General features: G+C 47.7%; 2 protein-coding genes across 2 annotated transcripts in view; one reads left to right on the forward strand and one right to left on the reverse strand.

Moving 5' to 3' along the window:
* Window positions 1-6,795: 6,795 nt before the first annotated feature.
* Window positions 6,796-25,792, forward strand: part of Scp2 (sterol carrier protein 2) — a 42,182-nt gene continuing 23,185 nt past the window's right edge. Inside the window, exons 1-3 of the mRNA XM_045139398.1 lie at window positions 6,796-6,971; window positions 14,834-14,891; window positions 19,603-19,674. Coding sequence (XP_044995333.1) covers window positions 6,804-6,971; window positions 14,834-14,891; window positions 19,603-19,674 — 298 coding nt within the window. The 5' untranslated portion in view covers window positions 6,796-6,803. The remainder of the gene's footprint in view (window positions 6,972-14,833; window positions 14,892-19,602; window positions 19,675-25,792) is intronic.
* On the reverse strand, window positions 16,461-18,454 carry LOC123456368 (tetraspanin-17-like). The gene is made up of 2 exons (XM_045139335.1): window positions 17,661-18,454; window positions 16,461-17,120 (listed from the first exon to the last, which is right to left on the reverse strand). The coding sequence occupies exons 1-2, from the start codon at window positions 18,425-18,427 to the stop codon at window positions 17,063-17,065; spliced, it is 825 nt and encodes a 274-aa protein (XP_044995270.1). The 5' UTR covers window positions 18,428-18,454; the 3' UTR covers window positions 16,461-17,062.

Below are 25,792 nucleotides of genomic sequence, written 5' to 3' on the forward strand. Positions count from 1 at the left end.
ATGCACAAGGTCGAGCATGCTTCTCGAGTTCCTTTGCAGTGGATTAGAGGCCCTGGCACGCCAATTCTATTTTTATTGCCCCCCCCCTCAAATAAATAAAATAAATTAAAAAAAGTGTGGGGAGGGAGGGCATTACCATGGGATAATTTTTATGATCATGGAAGATGTTAATAAAAATTGATAAAAGAATAAATAAGAATTAAAAAAAATAAAAAGTGGGAGCTCAGGCCCAGAAAGCCAAGCGCCACATGTTCTCTCTCATATGTGGATCCTAGCTACAGATGATTGGGCTTCTGCGTGAGAATGAAAATACTTAGTAGCAGACGCCAGTAAGTTAAAAAGGAGACATAAAGGGAAGAGAAAGGAAGGGAGGAGGGTACTTAATAGGTTGATATTGTATATATGTAATTACAATGATTGTAATGGGGAGGTAATATGATGGAGAATGGAATTTCAAATGGGAAAGTGTGGGGATGGGGAGGGAGGGAATTACCATGGGATATATTTTATAATCATGGAAAATGTTAATAAAAATTAAAAAATAAAAAAAATTTAAAAAAAAAGTGGGAGCTGAGCCGGGCATAGCGGCGCACGCCTTTAATAGCAGCACTCGGGAGGCAGAGGTAGGAGGATCGCTGAGAGTTCAAGGCCACTGTGAGACTACATAGTGAATTCCAGGTCAGGCTGTGCTAGAATGAGACCCTACCTCAAGAAACACAAACAAGAAAGCAACGTGGGAGCTGGAAATGGACCAGTGGTTAAAGGCACTTGTTTGGAAAGCCTACAGGCCCAGGTTCAATTCCCCAAGACCCATGGAAAGCCAGATGCCCAAGATGGCACATGCATCTGGAGTTCATTTACAGTGGCTAGAGACCCTGGCACACCCATTCTCTCTTTCTCTCTGTCTGCTTCTTTCTCTCTCTCTCAAATAAAAAAGAAGCCGGGCGTGGTGGCGCACACCTTTAATCCTAGTACTCAAGAGGCAGAGGTAGGTGGATCGCTGTGGGTTCAAGGCCACCCTGAGACTACATAGTGAATTCCAGGTCAGCTTTGACTAGAGTGAGACCCTACCTCAAAAAAAAAAAAAAATCCCAAATCTCAAATAAAAAAGACATATTTAAAAAACAAAAGCAACAACAATAACAACATCAAAAAATAAAACACAGGTATTTTGTAATAGTGACAACCCAGGCTGGAGAGATGGTCCAGCTATTAGAGGCCGCTTGCTTGCCAAAACCAGAGGAGCCTGGGTTTGATTCCCCAGTACCTACATAAATCTACAAAGTGTGGCACATGCATCTGGGAGTTCCTTTGCATCGGCCCCACACCCACCCCATTCTCTTTATCACTCTTCCTCTCCTTCCTTGCAAGTAAATAAATAAAAACCTCTAATAAATAATAATGGTGAAACCGGGTGTGGCGGCGCACGCCTTTCATCCCAGCACTATGGAGGCTGAGGTAGGAGGATCACTATGAGTTTGAGGCCACCCTGAGACTAAATAGTTAATTCCAAGATCCCTCTCCCCCTTCTCTCCCAAATAATTAAAAAATACATATTTTTAAGAAGATTGTTAAAAAAAATAAAAACAGCCGGGCATGGTGGCGCACGCTTTTAATCCCAGCACTCAGGAGGCAGAGATAGGAAGATTGCCATGAGTTCGAGGCCACCCTGAGACTCCATAGTGCATTCCAGGTCAGCCTGGGCTAGAGTGAAACCCTACCTCGAAAAACCAAAATAATAATAATGAAAAAATAATAATAAAGATAAAAAGAAACAAGATTCCCTTTCAAGATGCACTGGTATTTGGTGTCTTTTGTAGCAACACACTAACTCAGCCCTTTGACCAAAATGGGACCACAAGGATTTTGGTTGCGGTTAGAACCGGAATGACTCCATCTTTGGACTCTGACCCTCCACCCCTTCCACTATTGCTTTTCTGGAATGTCCCAAATCACCTGTGAGAATATCACTTCCCAGAAGTGGCCCCAGCCCTGAGGCTAGGCTGGACTACCAAAGAATTCCAATGACTCCCACCGCCCTACAAATATCTCATAGTCTATAAGGGAGGGGGCTTTAAAAAGATACTTTATTAAGCCAGGTGTGGTGGTGCACGCCTCTAATCCCAGCACTTGGGAGGCAGAGGTAAGAGGATCACAGTGAGTTCGAGGCCACCCTGAGACTACATAGTGAATTCCAGGTTAGCCTGGGCTAGAGTGGAAACTCTACCTTAAAAAAACAAAAAAAGAAAAAAAAAAGATTTATTTGAAAGAGATACAGTAGAAAAAGAGGCAGATAAAGCAAGCCTGGGCACTCCAGGGTCTCTAGCCACTGCAAAGGAACTCCAGACACATGCAGACCTTTCGTCTGATTTTTGTGGGTACTGGGGAATCGAACCTGGATTCTTAGGCTTCCCAGGCAAGTGCCTTCACCTCTAAGACATGTCTCCAGCCCAAATAAAGTCTGCTGTTAAGCGGGTCCTTCCCTTTCATCTCTTTCTGGATTTTTCTAACAGTTACAAGCAAGGGAAAGCTACTTAAACTGCCTTTACTTAAGTAAAGGGTGCATTGGGGCCACCAGAGCCAATACACACACTATGGTCTGGGTGGCTTACACACACGGATTTCTCTCTCAGTTTGGAAACCGGAAAGTCCTAGATCCTAGCCTTTTTTTGTTGGGGGGGGGGTTGTTTTTTTTCCGAGGTAAAGGTAGGGTCTCACTCTGGCCAAGGCTAACCTGGAATTCACTCTGTAGATTCGGGTGGCCTCGAACATATGGCAAACCTCCTACCTCTGCCTCCCAAGTGCTGGGATTAAAGGTGTGCACCACCATGCTGGGCTTTAACATTTTTTTTTTTTTATTGACAACTTCCATGATCATAAACAATATCCCATGGTAATTCCCTCCCCTCCCCACTTTACCCTTTGAAACTCCATTTTCCATCATCTTCCCATCTCAATCAGTCTCTCTTTTATTTTGATGTCATCAGCTTTTCCTCCTATTGTGAGGGTCTTGTGTAGGTAGTGTCAGGCACTGTGAGGTCATGGATATCCAGGCCATTTTGTGTCTGGAGGAGCACGTTGTAAGGAGTCCTACCCTTCCTTTGCTCTTACATTCTTTCCGCCACCTCTTCTGCAATGGACCCTTAGGAGCGCGTCAGGAAGGGGTACATAGCCTGGGATTCTTTTGTCTTGCTTCACTTCAAGGCCTACCTCTGATATGGGGTCCGGTGTCACACAAGTAAGACTTAGCGACTCACACAACGTGAGGCAAAGTGTTATTGGGTAGAAAGAAAGAAAATGAGGGAAGCTGGTGTCCCAGGTATGCACCCCAGAGTTCAGGATCTCAAGATGTAGCCCTGTTCTGTTTGGAGGTGTCAAATTTTACTGGAAATAACCACAAGGCTGGGCGTGGTAGCACACGCCTTTAATCCCAGCACTCGGGAGGCAGAGGTAGGAGGATTGCTGTGAGTTCAAGGCCACCCTGAGACTACAAAGTGAATTCCAGGTTAGCCTGGGCTACAGTGAGACCCTACCTCACAAAACCAAAGGGAAAAAGTAAAAAAGGAAATAACCACATGATGTTTATAGGAAAAACAGGATCAGGAGTGACGTCACAAACTTGCATACTGTTAAACATGGGGGGGCGCTATTACAAGAAGTTACATAGGTCACATAGGCGGAAAACCAAAAAAAAAAAAAAAAAAAAAGGGGGGGTCTGGATAGATGGCTTAACAGTTAAGGTGCTTGCCTGCAGGGCCAAAGGACCCAGGTTCCATTCCCCAAGACCCATATAAACCAGATGCACAAGGCGGTGCACGCATCTAGAGTTCCTTTACAACAGGCGGAGACCCTGGCATGCCCATTCTCTCTCTCTACCTTCCTCTCTCTCGATCTCTCAAATAAAAATATAAAAATAAAATATATTTTTTAAAAAGGACCCACCCAGGTTCGTCCATATTTGCCAGATGCACATGGTGGCGCATGCATCTGGAGTTTGCAGTGGCTAGAGGCCCTGGCATGCCCATTTTCTCTCTCAAGCAAATAAATAAAAATAAACTAAAACATAGTAAAATCACAAAGGAACTAAAAAGTTCTATAATGAGCTGGGTGTGGCGGCGATGCACACTTTTAATCCCAGCAGTTGGGAGGCAGAGGTAGGAGGATCGCCATCAGTTCAAGCTGACCTGGAAATCACTACGTAGCCCATCCTGAGGCTACATAGTGATTTCCAGGTCAGCCTGGGCTAGAGTGAAACCCTACCTCAAAGCAAAGCAAAACAAAACACACACACACACACACACACACACACACACACAAAACAAAAACAAAAACAAAAACAAAAACAAAAACAAGAAAACAAGAAAGAATAAACGAAAAGAAAAAAAGGAAAATTAATTTGATCCATGACATGGCAGACCAGAAGACAGGAAAATATTGGGCTAATAAATGCCAATCAAAATGTACAAAGAGGGCTGAAAGATGGCTTAGCCATTAAGGTGTTTGCCTGCAAAGGCAAATGACCCAAATTTAGCTTACTTATTTATTTAAGAGGGCGAGATGCCAACCTTTAATATCAGCACTTGGGAGGCAGAGGTAGGAGGAGCACCAGGAGTTTGAGGCCATCCTGAGACTACATAGTGAATTCCACATCATCTTGGGCTAGATGAGACCCTACCTTGAAAAAAAAAAAACAAGAAACAAAAATAAAAGAGAGAGAGAGAGAGAGAAAGAGAGAGAGATAGCATGCACATGCGCAAAAGCCTGATAATCTCAAGTGTTTATTCTGGAAACTAAGGCTGCAGGATTAGGGGATCGGAGGGGAGAATCTCATTACAGGATTTATGAAAGCTAAAGAAAAAAAGTTAACTTTTATTTATTTTTGTTTTGTTTCTCGAGGTAGGGTCTCACTCTAGCTCAGGCTGACCTGGAATTCACTATGTTGTCTCAGTGTGGCCTCAAACTCAAGGCAATCCTCCTACCTCTGCTTCCCAAGTGCTGGGATTAAAGGCTTGTGTCACCACGCCTGGTTTATTTACTTATTTGAGAGCAAGAGAGCGAGAATGAGCACACCAGGATGTCTAGTCACTGCAAATGAGCCACAGACGCATGCACCACCATGTGCAGCTGGTTTATATGGGTGCTGTGGAATGGAACTTGGGTCCTTAAAGCAGCCCAAGTAAGCCCCTTGACTGCTAAACCATCTCTTCAGCCCTGGAAAAAAAATTTAGATTTTAATTTAATTTATTTATTTAAGAGAGAGGAGGCAGGCAGACACACACACACACACACGAGAGAGAGAGAGAGAGAGAGAGAGAGAAAATGGGCACCCCAGGGCCTCCAGCCACTGCGAACAAACTCCAGATGCATGCACCTTTTAAACACCTTAACTGCTAAGCCATCTCTCCAGCGCCCCCATTTTTTTTTTTTTTTTTTTTTTATAGGCAGAGTGTCATTTTATGCCCAGGTTGACCCAGAACTCACTCTGTAGCTCCAGGCTGGCCTCAAACTAATACAGATCTTCCTACCTCAGATTCCCAAATGTTGGGAATAAAGGCATGTGCTACCATGCCTGGCTTTTAGAGGAATTTCTATCAACATAAAACCTGTTTAGATGTTATTCTATTTGCCTTAAAGACTTAGCTCCAAGGCAAAGCATGGTGGCACCCATCTTTAGTTCCCAAACTCCAGGGCCTGAGGTAGGAGGATCACAGTGAGTTTGAGGCCAGCCTGGAGCTACGGAGTGAGTTTCTGTTAAGTCTAGGCTTAGAGTAAGACCCTACCTTGAAAAGAGGAAATTAAAAAAGGGGCTGGAGAGATGGCTTAGTGATCAAGGCGCCTGCCTGCAAAGCCTAAGGACCCAGGTTCAACTCCCCAGAACCCCACATAAGCCAGATGCACAGGGTGGCACATGTATCTGGAGTTCATTTTCAGTAGCTAGAGGCTGTGGCATGCCCATTCCCTCTCTGTGTCTGTCTCTCTCTCTCTCTAGTAAATAAATAAACAAATATTTAAAAATCGGAAAAAAATGGGGGAGATTTTACACTGAAAGGCGATTAATGGGCTGGAGAGATGGCTTAGCGGTTAAGGCACTTGCCTGCAAAGCCAAAGGACCCAGGTTTGATTCCCCAGGAGAAGGTGGCGCATGCATCTCCTGGAGTTCTGCAGTGGCTGGAGGCCCTGGCACACCCATTCTCTCTCTCTCTCTCTCTCTCCCACTGTCTGTCTCAAATAAATAAAAATAAAATGCTTAAAAATAATAGTAATAAATAAATAAAATATTAAAAAAATAAACACACACACACACACACAAAAACAAACCTAAAACAAGCTTGGCAGGTTTGACCTTGGGAGAGAGTGGGTCAGGTGCCAGGTTACAAAGATCAGTCTGCCAGGCTGAGCAAGGTGGCATGGGGTTGGTGGGGGGAAGCGTGGCTTGCTGGCTTAAGAATGTAGCTGTGTTCCATGGATGACTCCCCTACCCTGTCTCCCAGGCAGCCTCTGCGCACGCGCAGACGCCAAAGGCCCCCCAGCCCCGCCCACGCGCATCTGACCACGCCCCCTGCTCCTCCCTCCCCACAGCCTCTGCGCACGCGCAGACGCTAGAGCCGCCCTGGCCCCGCCCCCGCGTCTCTGACCACGCCCCCTGCGCCGCCCTCCCCACAGCCTCTGCGCACGCGCAGACACACCCGAGCCCGCTCGCGCTCCGCCCCGCCCTCTCCGCGCAGACCACGCCCCTCCGCCTCTGGCCCCGCCCCCGAGCCTCTGGGCCCCGCCCCCTCTCCTCCCCCGCCCTCTCCGACGCCATGGCCGGGCACCGGGATCCCGGGACCCAGTCGGGCATCATCCCGGGCGTCAGTCGCTGTGACCCGAGCTCGGTGGCTCTTGGTACCCCGCGCGCCAGCATGGTTCCCCGGGGGTGGCCGACCCCGAGCCTGCGCCGCGTGTTCGTGGTGGGGGTTGGCATGACCAAGGTAAGCCCGGGGCGGCGCGCCGGAGGCCGGGGGATGACCCGGGAGGGCCGGGGGGGGGGGGGGGGGAGGGAATGTGGGAGAGGTCCGCTCTGCACCTGCTGCCCCTTCTTGCGGGGCCTCGGTGCCCATTTCTTTCTTTTATTATTTTGTTTATTTAGTTTCTTTGGTTTTTGAGGTAGGGTCTCACTCTAGCCCAGGCTGGCCTGGAATTCACTATGGAGTCTCAGGGTGGCCTCGAACTCACGTCCATCCCCCCAACCCGGCTGGGATTAAAGGCGTGCGCCACCAAGCCCGGCATTATTATTTTATTTATGTAAGAGGCAGGACGTCCAGCCACTGTGAAAGAACTCCAGATGCACATGTCACCTTGTGCATCTGGGTTATGTGGGTCCTGGGGAATTGAACCTGGGCCCTTAGGCTTCTTAGGCAAGCGTGTTAACCGCTGAGCCGTCTCTCCAGCTCCTTCAGTGCCCGTTTCTTTCCCTTTCCTCCTTCCCCTTTCTCCCTTGTGAAGAGTCTAAAGTCCTTTGAGCATCAGTTCCCAGGTTGTTGGCTTCAGCACTTGGGATGCAGAGGCTGGAGCCATGAGTTCGAGAACGGCCAGCCCCGTTGAGTAGCAGACCAGCCAGGACAACATAGGATGACCCTGTCTCAAGACAAAACTGAAACTTATTTTTATTTTATTTATTTGAAAGAGGAGAGAAAGAGGCAGATGAGAGAGTGGGGGCGGTGGAGAATATGGCTGTACCAGGAGCATCTAGCCATTGCAAACAAACTCCAGACACATGCAACACCTTGTGCGGCTGACTTTATGTGGGCACTAGGGAATCGAACCTGGGTCCTTTGGCTTTGCAGGGAAGTGTGCAAGCGCCTTAACCACTAAGCCATCTCTCCAGCCCGGAAAGCGGGCCTTAAATCCTAAGGTATGTGAGCTCAGAAGAGAGGTCAGGGACATTTCACTCCCAAAGGAGAGCGGATGACGGATGTCACCCATTTGTTCTCCTGGGTGCCTTTCTCAGAGATAATTCTTGGGATACCAAAAAGCCAGCAGTGCTTAGTGCCCTCTGGCCGCGTTTCAGTTTCTCCGGTGTTAGCCTGGTCCTTGTCCAGCCAGAGGCCTCTGCATCCTCTTCTTTTTTTTTTTTTAATTCATTCCTTTTTTTACTTTTTTTTCTTTATTTTTTATCTTTATTTTATTTATTTTTGCAGCCTCTTCTTGCAACATCCTAACCACCTACCCCCATGCTTGAGCAACGCTGTTGCCAGTGCCAAATTGGCATCTGTTCTGCGCGTCTGCCCCTTTGCATCTATTGTTCTACTTTTACCAGTTGTATTCCTCTGGTTAATTTTTATTTTTTTTTAAGATTCATTATCTATTAGAGAGGGAAAGAGAGAGAATGGGTACATGCTGGGGCCTACAGCCAAACTGCAAACGAATTCCAGATGCATGCGCCACCTTGTGCATCTGGCTTACGTGGGTCCTGGGGAATCGAACCTGGGTTCTTAGGCTTTGCAGCAAATGCCTTAACCACTAAACCATCTCTGCAGCCCCATATATTTTTTTTTAAATTTTGTTTATTTATTTGTTTGAGAGCGACAGACAGAGAGAGAAAGAGTCAGAGAGAGAGAGAGAATGGGCACGCCAGGGCTTCCAGCCACTGCAAACGAACTCCAGATGCATGGGCCCCCTTGTGCATCTGGCTAATGTGTGTCCTGGGGAATCAGGCCTCAAACTGGGGTCCTTAGGCTTCACAGGCAAGCCCTTAACCACTAAACCATCTCTCCAGCCCCGGCAGCCCCATTTTTTATTATTATTATTTTTTTTCCAAGGCAGGATCTTGCTGTAGCTTATGCTGATCTGGAATTCACTATGTAGTCTCAGAGTGGCCTCGAACTCACAGCGATCCTCCTACCTCTGCCTTCCGAGTGCTGGGATTAAAGGCGTGCGCCACCACGCCTGGCCCAATTTTTTTTTTTTTTTTTAATTCATAAGCAGAGAGAAAGAGAATGAGTATGGGTGCTGGGGTTTCTTGCCATGCAATTGAACTTCAGAAGCAGGCACCACTTTGTGCATCTGCTTTTATGTGGGTACTGAGGAACGAACCAGGCTGTTAGGCTTTGCAAGAAAGCACCTTTAGCAGGATGTGGTGGCGCATGCCTTTAGTCCCAGCACTCTGGAGGCCGAGGTAGGAGGATCGCAGTGAGTTTGAAGCCACTCTGAAACTACATAGTGAATTTCCGCCTGGGCTAGAGCGAGACCCTACCTTGAAAAACCAAAAATAAATAAATAAACAAATATAAAGACAACACCTTTAACCGCTGAGCCATCTCTCCAGCTCACCTCCCCCACTTTTGAAATTTCAAGGTAGGGTCATGCTCTAGCCTAGGCTGACCTTGAACTCACAGGCATCCTCCTACCTCTGCCTCCCAAGTGCTTGGTACTAAAGGTATGTGCCAACATGCCTGGCTTTCTTTTTTTTTTTTTTTTTTTTCCCTTTCTCTGAAGCAGGGTCTCACTCTAGCCCAGGCTGACCTAGAGCTTACAGCTATCTTACATCTGCCCCAGAAGGGCAGGCATTAAAGGATTGCGCCACCATGCTTGCCTGGACCTCGTTCGGTAACTCTGGTTGGTCTCAAACTCAAGGCGATCTTCCTACCTCAGCCTCCAGAGTGCTTTGGCCTTGTTAACTTTGTCCTCTTAAAGGATCAACTAAGAACTTATCTTGTCTAGGAAACCTTTGATCTGCTTTGCTGACACAAGGCTTTGAACTTACTTGCCTCTGCCTTAGCACTGACTATATTGAATTGAAATTCTGTTTATATGCCCTGTCATCCCTAAACTATCTCACTACCACGGCATCTGGGATTTTTTTGTTGTTGTTGTTATTTTTATTTATTTATTTGAGAGTGACAGAGGAAGAGGGAGAGAAAGAGAGAGAGAGAGAAGAGAGAGAATGGGCATGCCAGGACCTCCAGCCACTGCAAACGAACTCCAGATGCGTGCGCCCCCTTATGCATCTGGCTCACGTGGCTCCTGGGGAATCAAACATGGGTCTTTAGGCTTTAGCAGGCAAGCATGCTAACTGCTAATACATATCTCCAGCCCCCAACTTTTGAAAATTTATTTATTTATTTAGAGAGACACAGAGACAGATAGACAGACACACACACACACACACACACAGAGAATGGGCACGCCAACCACTGCAAACAAACTCCCGATGCATGTGCCACCATATGGGTCCTGGGGAATCGAACCTGCCTCCTTTGGCTTTGTAGGCAAGTGCCTTAACTGCTAAGCCATCTCTCTAGCCCTCTCCCCACAGCTTTTTAGAGACAGGGTCATTCATTGTTTAATATTGTCGTGTGCGTCAGTCTAGCTGGCCGATGAACATCTGGATTCTTCTGTGTTTGTCTCCCCATTGCCACAGGCGCATTGGGATCACAGAGGTGCGTGTCACTATGTGCCGCTTCATATGGTTGCTGGGGAGACTAGAACTCAGGCTGGCCGGCTTGCGAACAAGCACCTTTACCTGCTGAGCCATCTCCTCAGCCAATAAATAGATTTCTTAAGTGTTTTTCTTTCTTTTTTTTTTTTGTTTATTTTTATTTATTTGAGAGCGACAGAGAGACAGACAAAGACACACAGAGAGAGAGAATGGGTGCTCCAGGGCCTCCAGCCACTGCAAACGAACTCCAGACGCGTGTGCCCCCTTGTGCATCTGGCTAACGTGGGTCCTGGGGAATCGAGCCTCGAACCGGGGTCCTTAGGCTTCACAGGCAAGCGCTTAACTGCTAAGCCATCTCTCCAGCCCAGCATCTGGTTTCTTATGTGTAGTCTAGGGGGTCTGAACTCATAAACCCAGAGCTGGACAGCAGGTGCTTTTTTCACTGAGTCATCTCCCCACATCCCTTCTCCCCTTTTTATAAAAGATAGGGGCAGCCGGGTGTGGGGGCACATACCTTTAATCCCAGCACTTGGGAGGCAGAGGTAGGTGGAGTGCCACAAGTTCGAGGCTACCCTGAGATTACATAGTGAATTCCAGGTCAGCCTTGGCTAGAGTAAGACCCTACCTTGAAAAACAAAAACAATAAAAAGAAGGGGCTGGAGAGATGTCCTAGCTAAGTTATGGCATTTGCCTGCAAAACCAAAGGACCCAGGCTCAACTCCCCAGGACCCATGTAAGCCAGATGCACAAGGGGCACATGTGTCTGGCATTCGTATGCAGTGGCTGGAGGCCCTGGCATGCCCATTCTTTCTCTCTTTCTCCCTATCTGTCTCTTTCTTTCTCTCATAAATAAATAAAATATTTAAAAATAGATAAATAAAATATTTGAAAATAAATAAAAAAATAGGATCCTATATGTTGTTGTTCTTAAAAAAAGGGGGGGATGAAGAGATGGCTTAGTGGTTAAGCGCTTACCTGTGAAGCCTAAGGATACTGGTTCGAGGCTCGATTCCCCCAGGACCCACGTAAGCCAGATACACAAGGTGGTGCATGGGTTTGGAGTTCATTTGCAGTGGCTGGAGGACCTGGTGAGCCCATTCTCTCTTTCTCTCAAAAAAAAAAAAAAAAAAAAAAAAAAAAGGTACGAGGGCTTAGCAGTTAAGGTGCTTGCCTGCAAGGCCAAAGGACCCAGGTTCAATTCCCCAGGATCCATGTAAAGCCAGACACACAGTAGTGAATGCATGTGGAGTTCATTTGCACTGACAGAAAGCCTTAGTGTTCCCCTATATATTCTCTCTCACACACACACAACACAGACACACACACTCTCTCTCTAAAATATTCTTATTTAGCTCTCTCTACTTGCAAATAAATATATAATATATATATATATATGTAAATATATATATTTTTTGGTTTTTCGAGGTAGGGTCTCTCTCTAGCCCAGGCCGACCTGGAATTCACTAAGGAGTCTCAGGGTGACCTCGAACTCACAGCAATCCTCCCAGCTCTGCCTCCCGAGTGCTGGGATTAAAGGCGTGCGCCACAAGCCCAGCTTACAAAAATATTTTAAAAATATTTTATTTAGCTATTTATGTGTGTGAGAAAGAGAGAAAAAAAAAATGGACGCACGTGGGCCTCTAGCCACTGCAGACCAACTCCAGATGCATGCTCCACCTTGTGCATCTAGCTTTAAGTGGGTACTGGGTAATTGAACCTGGGTCTTTTGGCTTTACAAGGAAAGTGCCTTAACCTTTAAGCCATCTCTCCAGCCCTAAAAATATGTTTTTTAGAATTTTTTTGTTTATTTTTATTTATTTATTTATTTGAGAGTAACAGACAAAGAGAGAAAGAGGCAGAGAGAGAGAGAGAGAGAGAGAGAGAGAGGGAGGGAGAGAGAATGGGCGCGCCAGGGCCTCCAGCCACTGCAAACGAACTCCAGATGTGTGCGCCCCCTTGTGCATCTGACTTACGTGGGTCCTGGGGAATGGAGCCTTGAACTGGGGTCCTTAGGCTTTACAGGTAGGCGCTTAACTACTAAGCCATCTCTCTAGCCCCTAAAAATAATATTTTTAAAAATTTTTTAGTTTATTTTTCTCAATTTTTTATTAACATCTTCCATGATTATAAACAACATCCCATGGTAATGCCCTCCCTCCCCCCACTTTCCCCTTTGAAACTCCATTCTCCATCATGTCCCCTCCCCATCTCAATCAGTCTTTTATTTTGATGTCATGATCTTTTCCTCCTCTTATGAGGGTCTTGTGTAGGGAGTGTCAGGCACTGTGAGGTCATGGATATCCAGGCCATTTTGTGTCTGGAGGAGCACGTTGTAAGGAGTCCTACCCTTCCTTTGATTCTTACATTCTTTCCGCCACCTCTTCCGCGATGGACGCTGAGCCTTGGAAGGTGTGATCGAGATGTTACTCAGTACTCCAGTCACTTTCCAGCACTATGATACCTTCTGAGTCATCCCAAGGTCACGGCCATCTGAAAAGAGAAGATTCCCTAACCAAAATTGAGAGTAGCATTAATATAAGGGTATGAACATTAAGAGAAGTGCTTACTGGGCAGTTTGATGAGCATAGTATATACATTTAGCCAGACAGCAGCAGATGTTACACCCCTAGGGCTCATGAATATCCCTGTTGTAGGTTTTCCGTATTAGGGATGTGTTCCCTCCCATGGAGCAAGCCTTCAGTCAAAGTAATGGGCAGTAGGTTTCCTCTATAACAGACGTGCCACTATTGTACCCAATGGCTCATTTGGCCTGGCTGGCCAAATATAAGGCTTGCAGTGTCCACTGTTGAGTATCTTCATTGGTGATTTCTCCCACTCCCATTGAACTGCGTGCAGTGTGGCTTTTTCCAGCTTTCTGTCAGCTGGTCTGCATGGAGGAAGTTTTCAGCTCAGTTCCAGCAGGATTTCTCAGTGACCTTGCAGCCCAAGTATGTGGAGTTTTCAGCAATAAGGTCTTAGCATCTATTCCTGATGGGAAACCAAGGGCCTCCGCAATGGCCTGTAATGTTTGGGGAGTATCCTTGGCCAACAACTCACTGGAAGGTATTCCATCCCTGGCACTGAAAATTTTCTAGTGACAATCTATGGCTTCTGTGTATTCCATTGTCCAAAAAAGTAGGTTTCCATATGACTTATTATATCCTCTTAGATTTTGATTAGCCCTCCCTCCACCTTTCCTTACTCAATCTCTTCCCCTGACCTCACTTATTCCTTTTCACCCCCATTAATCTGTTCTTCTACTTACATATATACAATACCATCCTATTAGGTACCCCCTCCCTTTCTCTTCCCTTTATATCTCCTTTCTAGCTTACCAGTCTATGCGACTGAGTTTTCTTCCTACTCACACAGATTTATTTATTAGAGAGAGGGGGGGGCGGGGGAGGGAGGGAGGGAGAGAATGGGCATGCCAGGGCCTCCAGCCACTGCAAACGAACTCCAGATGCGTGTGCCCCCTTGTGCATCTGGCTTATATGGATCCTGGGAAATTGAACCTGGGTCCTTTGGCTTTGCAGGCAAACGGCTTAACTTCTGTGCCATCTCTCCAGCCCTTTTGTTTGTTTGTTTGTTTTCCTTCCTCCTTCCCTCCCTCCCTCCCTCTCTCCCTCCCTCCCTCCCTTCCTTCCTTCCTTCCTTCCTTTCTTTTTTTCAAGATAGGTCTCTTCACTTTAGACCAGGAATTCACTATATAGTTTTAGGGTGGTCTTGAACTCAAGGTGATCCTTCTACCTCTGCCTCCCAAGTGCTGGGATTAAAGGTGTGTGCCACCATCCCGGGCATCAGATGAATGAATTTCTTTCTTTCTTTTTTTTTTTTTTTTTTTTTTTTGTGAGGTAGGGTCTCTAGCCCAGGCTGACCTGGAATTCACCATGTAGTCTCAGGGTGGCCTCGAACTTGTGGGGATCCTCCAACCTCTACCTCCTGAGTGCTGGGATTAAAGGCATGCACCACCATGCCTAGCTTTTTTTTTTCTTAATCCTTTTTTTAAATTTTTTATTAACAGTTTCCATGGTTATAAAAAATGCCCCATGGTAATACCTTCCCTCCCCCTGCTTTTCCCTTTGAAACTCCATTCTCCATCATACCTTAAATTCTATTTTTATTTACTTACTAGAGACAGAGAGGGAGAGAGGGAAGGAGAATGGGCGGGTCCAAGGCCTCCAGTCACGGCAAAGGAACTCCAGACGCATGTGCCATCATGTGCGTCTGGCTTATGTGGGACCTGGAGAATCCAACCTGGGTCTTCAGTCAGGTTTCGCAGGCATGCGCCTTAACCGCTAAGCCATCTTTGCAGCCTGAATGAATGAATTTCTATGCTTTGTTGTGTGTGTGTGTGGGGGGGGGGGGCAAAATTGATGCTTTTGCTTCTGTTTCTCATCTTCTGTATTCCAGTTCATGAAGCCTGGAGGCGAGAATTCCAGAGATTATCCTGACTTGGCAAAGGAAGCAGGTAATATAGAAAATTCACATCTTTTTAAAATTTTTGTTTTAATATTTTATTTGTTTGAGAGAAAGAGGCATTGATACACACACACACACACACACACACACACACAGAATGGGCACACTAGGGCCTCTAGCCACTGCAAACGAAACAATGCAAATGATCCTCCTACATCTGCCTAGATTTTATATCAACCTAAAAAAAATTTTTTTTTGGGCTGGAGAGATGGCTTAGTGGTTAAGCGCTTGCCTATGAAGCCTAAGGACCCCGGTTCAAGGCTTGGTTCCCCAGGTCCCACGTTAGCCAGATGCACAAGGGGGCGCACGCGTCTGGAGTTCGTTTGCAGAGGCTGGAAGCCCTGGCGCGTCCATCCTCTCTCTCTCCCTCTATCTGTCTTTCTCCCTGTGTCTGTCACTCTCAAATAAATAAATAAAAAATGAACAAAAAATATTAAAAAAATTTTTTTTTTTTATTCCAGCATTTGGGAGGCAGAGGTAGGAGGACCACTGTGAGTTTGAGGCCACCCTGAGACTACAGAATGAATTCTAGGTCAGCCTGGGCTAGAGTGAGACCTTAAACTCGAAAAAACAAAACCAACAACAAAAAAGTTAAAAAGAAAAAGAGGAAGATCTGTGAGATTTGATTAACTACTATTCTTTCTCAAGATACTTTATTTAATATTTTATTTGAGAGAGAGAGAGAGAATGGGCGCGCCAGGGCCTCCAGCCACTGCAAACGAACTCAGATGCATGCGCCCCCTTGTGCATCTGGCTAACGTGGGTCCTGGGGAATTAAACCTGGGTCCTTTGGCTTTGCAGATAAGCGCCTTATGGTGCTTGTTATTTTAATCTTTTTTTTTTTTTAATGTTTTGAGCTACATTTATTGCGGTGTGTAAACCACCCACGGCCGGCACTGTCAGGAGCCCAGGACACTGTGCGGCCAGTGCCAGGGCGCAGGGCTGCAGAGCGTGCGGCTCCCAGCACCCCAAGATGGGCAAGCAGCCAGAGCCTCTGTGGATGGAGCAGGAGCCAAAGCTTTGTTCAGCTTGCAGATTAAATCCTACTTAGTTGCCACCAACTTAAAAGTCCATTCGCCTCACAATCACCTATAGATTCCTGACATCACACCTGCATCCCCACATCACAGCAATGAGCTACACCAGCCTTGGCACCTTCAGATAGGGATTCATTTGGGCATAATTCCCACAGCACCCTACTATACTCAAAGGCAAGTTACCGATCTCAGCCAGATTACAATCCACTCCTCTCGTCACAAAACTGCGTCTTTCCCTAGCCAGTCTGCAGTAACAGCGTTCAGGTATGGGACAAGCGTCACTACTCCATTTCATTCACAGACCTCACTGGACCCCGCAGGCATCAGATGACAGCTCTGAACCAAGCCCGCCCGTCCATTCATTCAGCACAGGCAGGACAGGGCAAGACTATTCCACACGCATCCCCTGTGGATAGCCATGCTGCCCATGCCTGAGCTGTTTGCTTTGTTAGAAGTTTTCAAGTTGTCCCAAAGTACAAGAAGCGAGGTGAGTAGCGTGCTTTAGGGTGAAGAGCCCGGGAGGCAAGAAGCCAACCGCAGAGAATGTGGTGCTGGTGCGCCCTCTGGTGGCCACAAGACATCCCTGCAGGCCATGCGGGGTTTGATCTCCATTCCAAGGCGGAGTGCCCAGCCAAGGACTTAACAGCAGCTGCCTTTGCACAATCTTCCTGATGTCCCACCCACCTCTCTTGGGTATTCCGGCACTCAATTCAGTCCCCAGCAGAGCTGTGACCCTCCCAGGCTAGACCCTTTTAAGAGGTGGGGTTCGGCACTTCATTCTTCTTGTGTATGTCGCAACAGCCTCACAGTATTTGCAGGGAATGATCCACGAGATGGGGGAGGCCAACTCCCCATTCCTGGGGGTCAGGTAGGACACTTAGGTGAGAATAGAGCAGGCAGGACCCGTCATGGATGCCGCTGCCACTGAAGAGCTGGTGTGGCCTGTCAAATCATTCTTCAAAGCAGGAGAGATGGACTTTTAAGTTGAAAGGCTGTCTCGAGTGCAGAAGCTACCCAGGCCTATGAGACCCTGTTGGGAGGCTGGGTCCAGGCCAGGGCCCTCACTGGAGAGCTCCGTTCAGGCTCACAGCTGACAGACCCTTCCAGACGGTGGGCATAGAAGTCAGTGGTTTGCAAAGTGTTGTTGATTGAGTAGTTTGTAGCCATCACCGTGTGTGATCCTGAGAGGCAAGCAAGAGAGAGAAGTCTTGGACCCATTTCAGAGTCCAGGATCCTGGGGTCAAGGAGGGCTCCTGGCAGGCCCAATGCCACGTCTAGTAAGGACGAGAACTCCAAAGCTGCAAGAGGCAGGCAGAGTAACGGTGGATCGGGGGAGGGGAAGGGGGACAATGGGACAACAGCAGTCCCCAAGTGCATCCCACAGCCACACAGGGTGGACACAGGGGACACAGGCTCTTCATGGCAGCACCTCCCGCCCTACCTGGCTGTACCCTCCCTGGTGCCATGGAGGCCCCAACATGCCACAGCAGCAGGACAGTGGCTCCCAGTGCACTTACACCCACCCCACGCACAGAGCTCCGTGACAGCCCTGGCAGAGCCACAGTGGTTTCCTCAAGGGGACACGAACACCAAGCTCTTGAAGCCTCGGGGCTCAGGGGAAAGCAGATGCCTCGCTGGCCTTGCCCATCATGAGCAAGACAGAGGGTCCCGGGAGGCCCCCCTTAGGCCAGGCGTGTGGCCATGGCCCCCGGAAGCCTCACCAGTTGGCCTTCACTGCCTTGATGTCACTCACGAGGTTCTGGGCCAGGCAGATGCCAAAGATCTGGAGGAGCGCGACGCCCACCAAGACCCCGGCCACCACGATCAGGTTGTCTTGCAGCCATTTCTCAAACTGGCCCACGCAGCCTTTGGTGTGGATGGAGCCCTGCTCCAGTTTCAGCCGGATGTCATAGCCACACTGAGTGTTGAGGACATCTTCCGCAGGATCCCTGACACAGCAGGAGAAAGGCACCCCGCAGCGCTCCCGGCTTGGGTTCAAGTCAGTGCAGTTGAAACAGATATTGAGGTTCCAGTATTCCTGAGCAAAGTCAATAAGGTTCTGGAGGTCAATGTCGTCCCGGTAGGCTTTGACATTGTTGTTGATGAAGAGGTTGAGCTGGTCTCGAATCCAGTCCTTGAAGACGAAGGCCAGGATCCCTGTTGCCAACTCCAAGAAGAAGATGAGGCCGAGGAACACAGAGAAAAACTTGAGCAGAAAGGTGTTCTCCCGGAGGGCCCCAATGCAGCCGGCAAAGCCCAACACTGACATGATGGTCCTAACCACCACAAACAGCCACACGGGGTCGAGGCCTCCCAGATCCATCAATGCTGAGATGTTGGAGAGAACACCCTTCTCACCCCAGGCCCAGAGACCGATGGCAAGGAACAGGGCTCCCAGCACCCAGAAGATGATGTTGAAGCCCAACAGGAAGTATTTCCCGCAGCAGCCGACCTCGGGTTCCTGGAACTGCTGGTGCTTGCCGGGCATGGTGAGCGGCCGGCCACCCGCCCGCCGGTGGAGAACCGGAGCTGGAAGCCCCGGCTCAGCCCTCCGCGGGCCGCCCTGGGCTAAAGCAGCCCCGGGCCTATTATTTTAATCTTATAGTGTATGTAGAAAATCTGGGCTGGAGAGGTGGCTCAGCTTATAAAGCTTATAAAGCCTGGGTTTGATTCCACAGCCCCCACGTAAAGCCAGATGCACAGAATAGTGGATGCATCTGGAGTTTGTGTAGCAAGAGGCCCCAGAGAGCCCATTATCTCTCTCCATAAATAAAATTTTAAGCCAGATGTGGCGCACGCCTTTAATCCTCCCCCTCGAGGTTGGGGGGCATAGGGATGAGGATTGATGTGAGTTTGAGGCCCCTTTGGGACTACAGAATGGGTTCCAGGTTAGACTGGGCTAGAGTAAGACCCTACCTCAACAAACAAACAATGCCGGGTGTGGTGGCGCACGCCTTTAATCTCAGCACTTGGGAGGTAGGAGGATCGCCGTGAGTTCGAGGCCACCCTGAGACTCCACAGTGAATTCCAGGTCAGCCTGGGCTAGGGTGAAACCCTACCTCGAAAAACCCACCAACCAATCAAACAAACAAATAACAACACACATAAAAACAACAACAAAAAACAACAAAAAAATCTGGGCTAGAGAACTGGCTCAGTGGTTAAAGGTACTTGTTTGTAATGTACTTGTTTGTAATGTTTGTAATGTAATGTAATGTACTGGGTTTGATTCCCCAGTACCCATGTAAAGCCAAAGGCACAAAGTGCAATATGTATGTGGCATTCATTTGTAGTCGTGGGAGGTCCTAATATACCCATTCTCACTCTCTCTCTACATCTCTCTGTCAAATGAATAAAAGTATCTTATAAGTATTCTTAGGGGGCTGGCGGGATGGCTTAGCGATTAAGGCGTTTGCCTGCAAAGCCAAAGGAACCAGGTTCAATTCCCCAGGACCCACGTTAGCCAGATGCACAAGGGGGCGCACTTATCTGGAGTTCGTTGCAGTGGCTGGAGACCCTGGTGCGCCCATTCTCTCTCTCTCTCGCTCTCTCAAATAAGTAAATAAATAAATATAAAAAAAATTTAAAAACAAACAAACAGTAAACTGAAGTTATACGTATTTACAGCAAACACTTAAGAACGACATGCTTTTGTTTTTCTAGGCCAGAAGGCTTTGGCCGACGCGCAGATCCCTTACTCAGCAGTGGAGCAGGCGTGCATTGGCTATGTGTATGGTACGTAGTGATCTATGTGTCCTGCTTATCTAAATCTAGCAGGAACTGCAAAAACATTGTGGTGGCATGTGTAAATGTTAACTCTCAAGATGACAGAACTTAAGGTTAGGGTCTTTCTCTAAACCCAAGCTGACCTGGAACTCAATTCTGTAGTCCCAGTCTGGCCTCGAACTCACAGTGATCCTCCTACCTCTGCCTCTCGTGTGTGCTGGGATTAAAGGTGTGTGGTTTAAATTAAATTAAGTTAAATTCAGTGCCCGGCTGTCTTGTTTTTTTTTTTTTAATTTTTATTTATTTATTTGAGAGCGACAGACACAGAGAGAAAGACAGAGAGAGGGAGAGAGAGAGAATGGGCACGCCAGGGCTTCCAGCCTCTGCAAACGAACTCCAGACGCGTGCGCCCCCTTGTGCCGTGCGCCCCCTTGTGCATCTGGCTAACGTGGGACCTGGGGAACCGAGCCTCGAACCGGGGTCCTTAGGCTTCACAGGCAAGCGCTTAACCGCTAAGCCATCTCTCCAGCCCCGTCTTGTTGTTTTTTGAGGCAAGGCTCTCTTGTCAAGGCTGACCTGGGACTCACTCTCTACCTGTTTCACCTTGGTCCTCTTGCTTCAGACTCCCAAGTGCCGGAATTACAGGTTCACCACGTTAGGGTGCTCTCTAACTTGTGTGCTTAAGCACTCCTCCCGCTTGAGCCGCTTGGGTAGCCGGGATTGCGAGATTGTGCTGTCATTGCTGGCTTAAAATTGGAGAGAGAGAGTGTGTTTTATTTTATGGCAAGGTCTCACGCTAGCCCACAGTGACTTGATACTCACTCTAACTCAGGCTGGCCTGGAACACCTGGCGACCCTCCCAAGTGCTGAGGTTGCAGGCAGAAGCCAATGCGCTTGGCAATGCATGTATGTGTGTATCACAGGAAACTTTTTCTTGGGGAGACGGGAACGCGCATCTGCACCCCAGATAGGACTCGGGTGGCAGACCAAAGTATAGTTACGCCGTTACCAGTTTGGAGAAGCAGTGCGTCTATTTTATTAAAAATTTTTTTTTGTTCATTTTTATTTACTATTTATTTGAGAGTGACAGACAGAGAAAGAGGCAGATAGATAGAGAGAGAATGGGCGCGCCAGGGCCTCCAGCTGTTGCAAATGAACTCCAGACGCGTGCGCCCCCTTGTGCATCTGGCTAACGTGGGTCCTGGGGAATCGAGCCTCGAACCGGGGTCCTTAGGCTTCACAGGCAAGCGCTTAACCGCTAAGCCATCTCTCCAGCCCTATTTATTTATTTATTTATTTATTTATTTAATTTATGGGCTTATTTACAGAGCTACAGAGCAGAGTCAGGGCTTGCATGTAAGAATGTGGATTCTCCAGAACAGCCATACTTCTTTTTCTTTCTTTCTTTCTTTTTTTCTTTTGGTTTTTGAGGTAGGGTCTGTCTCTAGCTCAGGCTGACTTGGAATTCACTATGTAGTCTTAGGGTGGTCTCGAACTCACAGCAATCAAACTACCTCTGCCTCCCCAGTGCTGAGATTAAAAGCGTGCACCACCATGCCCAGCCTTTTTTTTTATTGACAACTTCCATAATTATAAACAATATCCCATGGTAATTCCCTCCCTCCCCACCTACTTTCCCCTTCGAAACTCCACTCTCCATCATATCCCCTCCCCCTCTCAATCAGTCTCTCTTTTATTTTGATTTCATGATCTTTTCCTCCTCTTATGAGGTGGAGATAGGGAATCCCATTGACCAGCTCCTGTGTCAAAATTAGCACGGTGGCAGGTTCTGTGACAAACCCTGTCTCAAAAATAAAACCAACAGGGCTGGAGAGATGTCTTAGGGGTGAAGGCGTTTGCCTGTGAAGCCTAAGGACTTGGGTTCAATTCTCCAGGTCCCACATTAGCCAGATGCACAAGGGGGCACACGCGTCTGGAGTTCGTTCACAGTGGCTGGAGGCCCTGACACAACCATTGTCTCTCTCTCTTCCCCTCCCTCTCTCTGTCTCAAATAAATAAATAAATAAAATAGATAAACAAAATGTTAAAAAAAATAATAAAACCAGTAGCCAGGGGTTGTGGCTTTACTGTTGCAGTCAGGATCTCATTGCTGGTAGAAATCACCCGACCAAGAGCAGCTTGTGGGAAAAAGAGGTTTATTTTGGCTTACAGGCTCGAGGGGAAGCTCCACGATGGCAGGGAAAATGATGGCATGAGCAGAGGGTGGACATCACCACTTGGCCAACATCAGGTGGACAATAGCAACAGGAGAGTGTGCCAAACACTAGCAAGGGGACACTGGCTATAACACCCATAAGCCCGCCCCCAACAATACATCGCCTCCAAGGGATGCTAATTACCAAATCTCCATCAGCTGGGGACCCAGCATTCAGAGCACCTGAGTTTATGGGGGACACCTGAATCAAACCACCACCTTCCACCCCTGGCCCCCATAAACTGATATCCATACATGATGTAAAATACAATGCATTCATCCAACTTTAAAAGTCCCCATAGTTTTTATCAATTCTAATGCTATTCATACTTCCCCATAGCCCAAGATATTTTAACTGAGCCATAACACCAAAAAATAACCTCAAAAATCCCATACTGGCACAGAATAAACATTCACACTGCAAAAGATGGCATACCAAAGATATATTTAGCCAATACAAGACTTACAACAACCAGGGCAAACATCAAACTCTGTAGCTTTAAGTCCAACAACTCTAGTCAATGACAAATCTCCAAGTCCGAAAATTCTAACCAGCAACAAGTCTCCGGCATTCCAATTCCGCCCCTCCGGCTAGGCTACTCACAGTCCTGGGAAACTTCATGGGGTTGCAGCTCTCCTTAGCAGTCATGTGGTCCTGGCATCTCCATTGGATCTCCACTGCAAGCCATGGTTCATCCTCTTGGCTCCGTGGGGTCTCTATACAGGCACCCAGCAAACCTGCTTCACACTGCCCATGGCCATTTCCAAAACACAAGACCGTGTTGCAAACTCAATGACCCTCTCTTTCCTGCATTTCTTATACTCCACGATACCAGGTAGGGTGCCAATTTGTTAATCCAGGGGGGAGTAAAGCAGACTTTGAAGAAAAGGACACTTCTTGAGCACTCAGGCCCCTCCAAAAGAGTCCACATTCTTCCTGTTGCCCCAGCGCAGGTCAGCTGGCCCAGTCTCAAAGGTTGTAGTCTCTTAAACAATTTGCAGGTGACCGGGCAACAGTTTAGGTCCACAGATTTCATTTTTTCTGTGCCATATGCCTCTGCTCACACCAGTTCATTTCTATACAAAGCAACCCTGCACAACTTCTCAGGACACAGACATAACAGCAAGCCTCTCACAATCTGCTTCTAGCCCAGTCCAAGCAAAGCTCTTTCTCATCCTCATAAGCCAAACCTCACAGTCCACAGTTCTTACTTCATCCAGGTCTTTCAACTCTGACCAGAACAGTTCCATCAAGCTGTACTTACAGCACTGCAAGGCGTCTCTTAGGCCAAGGTTTCAAATCCTCCCTCATTCCTCTTGAAAATCAGCTCCAAAAGGCCAAAGCCACACACAGTCAGGTGTCTAGGAGCAGTTCCACTCCTCAGTACCACTTTACAGTTGTAGTCAGGTTTGCATTGGTGATGGCTCACGCCTTTAACCCCAGCACTCGGGAGGCAGAGGTAGGAGGATCGCCGTGAGTTTGAGGCCACCTTGAGACTACATAGGGACTTCCAGGTCAGTCTGAGCTGACCTACCTTGAAAAACCAAAATAATAATAATAATACCAATAATATAGTGACCAAGGAGAACATCTGACAACTGCCTCTGGAACCCCCCCCCCCCCCAAGCTTTGAGTTCCTGTCTGCAAACTAACCAAAGAATTGGCAATTCCAGATTCAAGAGAATGATTTTTAAAATACCGCATTTTATTCAGATCTTACAAAGGAGTGTGGAGAGGGGGAAGGCTGGGAGGTGAGGGGAGATAAAGCGGGGAGAAGGGAAGTTCACCACGTGGAGCCCAAAAGCCCACGTGGGCCACGTGTAGCTCAGGAGTCCATGTGACCAGATATTGATCTGGGGCGGGTGGGGGAAGACTGGAAAGAAAAGAGAAAAGAAAGTTCAAGGAGTTCCTGCCACGTGGGGAGCTGGAGGGGATAAAGAGCCCATGAGGAGAGTCAGGACTAGGGCGTACCTTCCTGGCTGGTGCCAGCCCTGGCCCAGCAGAGGGAAAATCTCATCCACAGCTGGAAGCTCCCCAGTGGTCAGAGAGGGAGCTGCCCTCCCCTTGCGAAGGTAGTTATGAGCTTACAGGGGTGGCCTGTCTTCCAGCTCAGATGAACCAGAGGACAGGGCCACCTGGTTGGTTAGAACTAGGGGCTGTGTCAGATTAACCCTGGCACCAAGTTCTGGGGGCTGAACTTGACCAGTCACAATGTTTAATTCCTATGAAAGACCTCCCTCCCAGGAGGGGTCCTGACTGTGGGAAAACAGTTCTCCGGAATTAGGCAAGAGATAAGACATCAGATCGTCTTTGATTTTTAGCAAGTGCAGACTTTCCTCTGCTGTTTACCTTCTGGGGTCCAGTCACCCTAACTCTACCCTCCCCTCGGGGCGGGGAGAACACATTACTATAAATGAACTCCAGATGCATATGCACCTTGTGCATCTGGCTTTACGTGGATACCAGGGAATTAAACCAGCGTTGTTAAAGGTTTGCAGGCAAGTACCTTAACCACTGAGCCAGCTCCCCAGCTTCCCCCCTTTTCTATTTTTTTATTTATTTGAAAGTGAGAGAGAGAGAAAATGGGTGCGCCAGGGCCTCCAGCCACTGAAAATGAACTCCAGACGCATCCACCCCCTTGTGCATCTGGCTAACGTGGGTCCTGGGGAATCGAGCCTCAAACCAGGGTCCTTAGGCTTCACAGGCAAGCGCTTAACTGCTAATCCATCTCTCCAGAACCCCCCCTTTTTTTGGGGTAGGGTTTCATTCTGGTCCAGGCTGACCTGGCATTAACTATGTACTGTCAGGTGGCCTCGGACTCACCGTGATCCTCCTGCCTCTGCCTCCCCCACCTTTTTTATTGTTATTATTTTTAAATTTTGAGGTAGGGTCTCACTCTAGCCCAGGCTGACCTGGAATTCACTATGTAGTCTCAGGGTGGCCTCAAACTCACGGCGATCCTCCTACCTCTGCCTCCCAAGTGCTGGGATTAAAGGCGTGCGCCACCACGCCTGGCAAAGCCCCATTTTGTATAGTTTTAATAGTTTATATCTGAGAGACAAGTAAGTGTTTCTGAAAATTGCCTTTTATCACATAGCCGTGTTCAGATGGTATTATTTTCCAGTTGTTTCTCTACATCTCTTGCTCTGCCAGCCCTAGGGAGACTTTGGCAAGAGGATTCCTGTAAATAGCAGTCTCGGAGCACACACATCATTTATTTGATTTTTTTTTGTTTGTTTGTTTTGTTTTTCAAGGTAGGGTCTCAGTCTAGGCCAGGCTGACCTGGAATTCACTATGGAGTCTCAGGGTGGCCTCGAACTCACGGCGATCCTCCTACCTCTGCCTCCCGAGTGCTGGGATTAAAGGTATTTGAATTTTTCATATTTTGCACAGTAAAGGATGGTGTGGAACTATTCCTGAGTGAACTGTCAGTAATGTAGTCCTGCCTGTGTTGTACATTGTAGGAAGGCATAATCAAACTGAAAAAAACAATGTAATAGCCGGGCGTGGTGGGGCCCGCCTTTAATCCCAGGTAGGAGGATCACCATGAGTTCAAGGCCTCCCTGACACTCCATAGTGAATTCCAGGTCAGCCTGGACCCTACCTTGAAAGACCAAAAAAAAAAAAAAAAAAAATCGCCGTGAGTTCGAGGCCACCCTGAGCCTCCATAGTGAATTCCAGGTCAGCCTGGGCTAGAGTGAGACCCTACCTTGAAAAAGAAAAAAAATAAAAATTAAAAAATTTAAAAAGTGGGTAAGGCACTTATCTGCAAAGCCAAAGGACCTCGGTTCAATTCCCCAGGACCCACATAAGCCAGATGCACACGGTGGCGCATGCATCTGGAGTTGGTCCGCAGGGGCTGGAGGCTCTGGTGTGCCCATTTTTTCTCTCTCTCTCAAATAAAGAAAGAA

The sequence above is a fragment of the Jaculus jaculus genome, chromosome 21 (assembly GCF_020740685.1).
Source record: "Jaculus jaculus isolate mJacJac1 chromosome 21, mJacJac1.mat.Y.cur, whole genome shotgun sequence".
NCBI classification, from domain to species: domain Eukaryota; kingdom Metazoa; phylum Chordata; class Mammalia; order Rodentia; family Dipodidae; genus Jaculus; species Jaculus jaculus.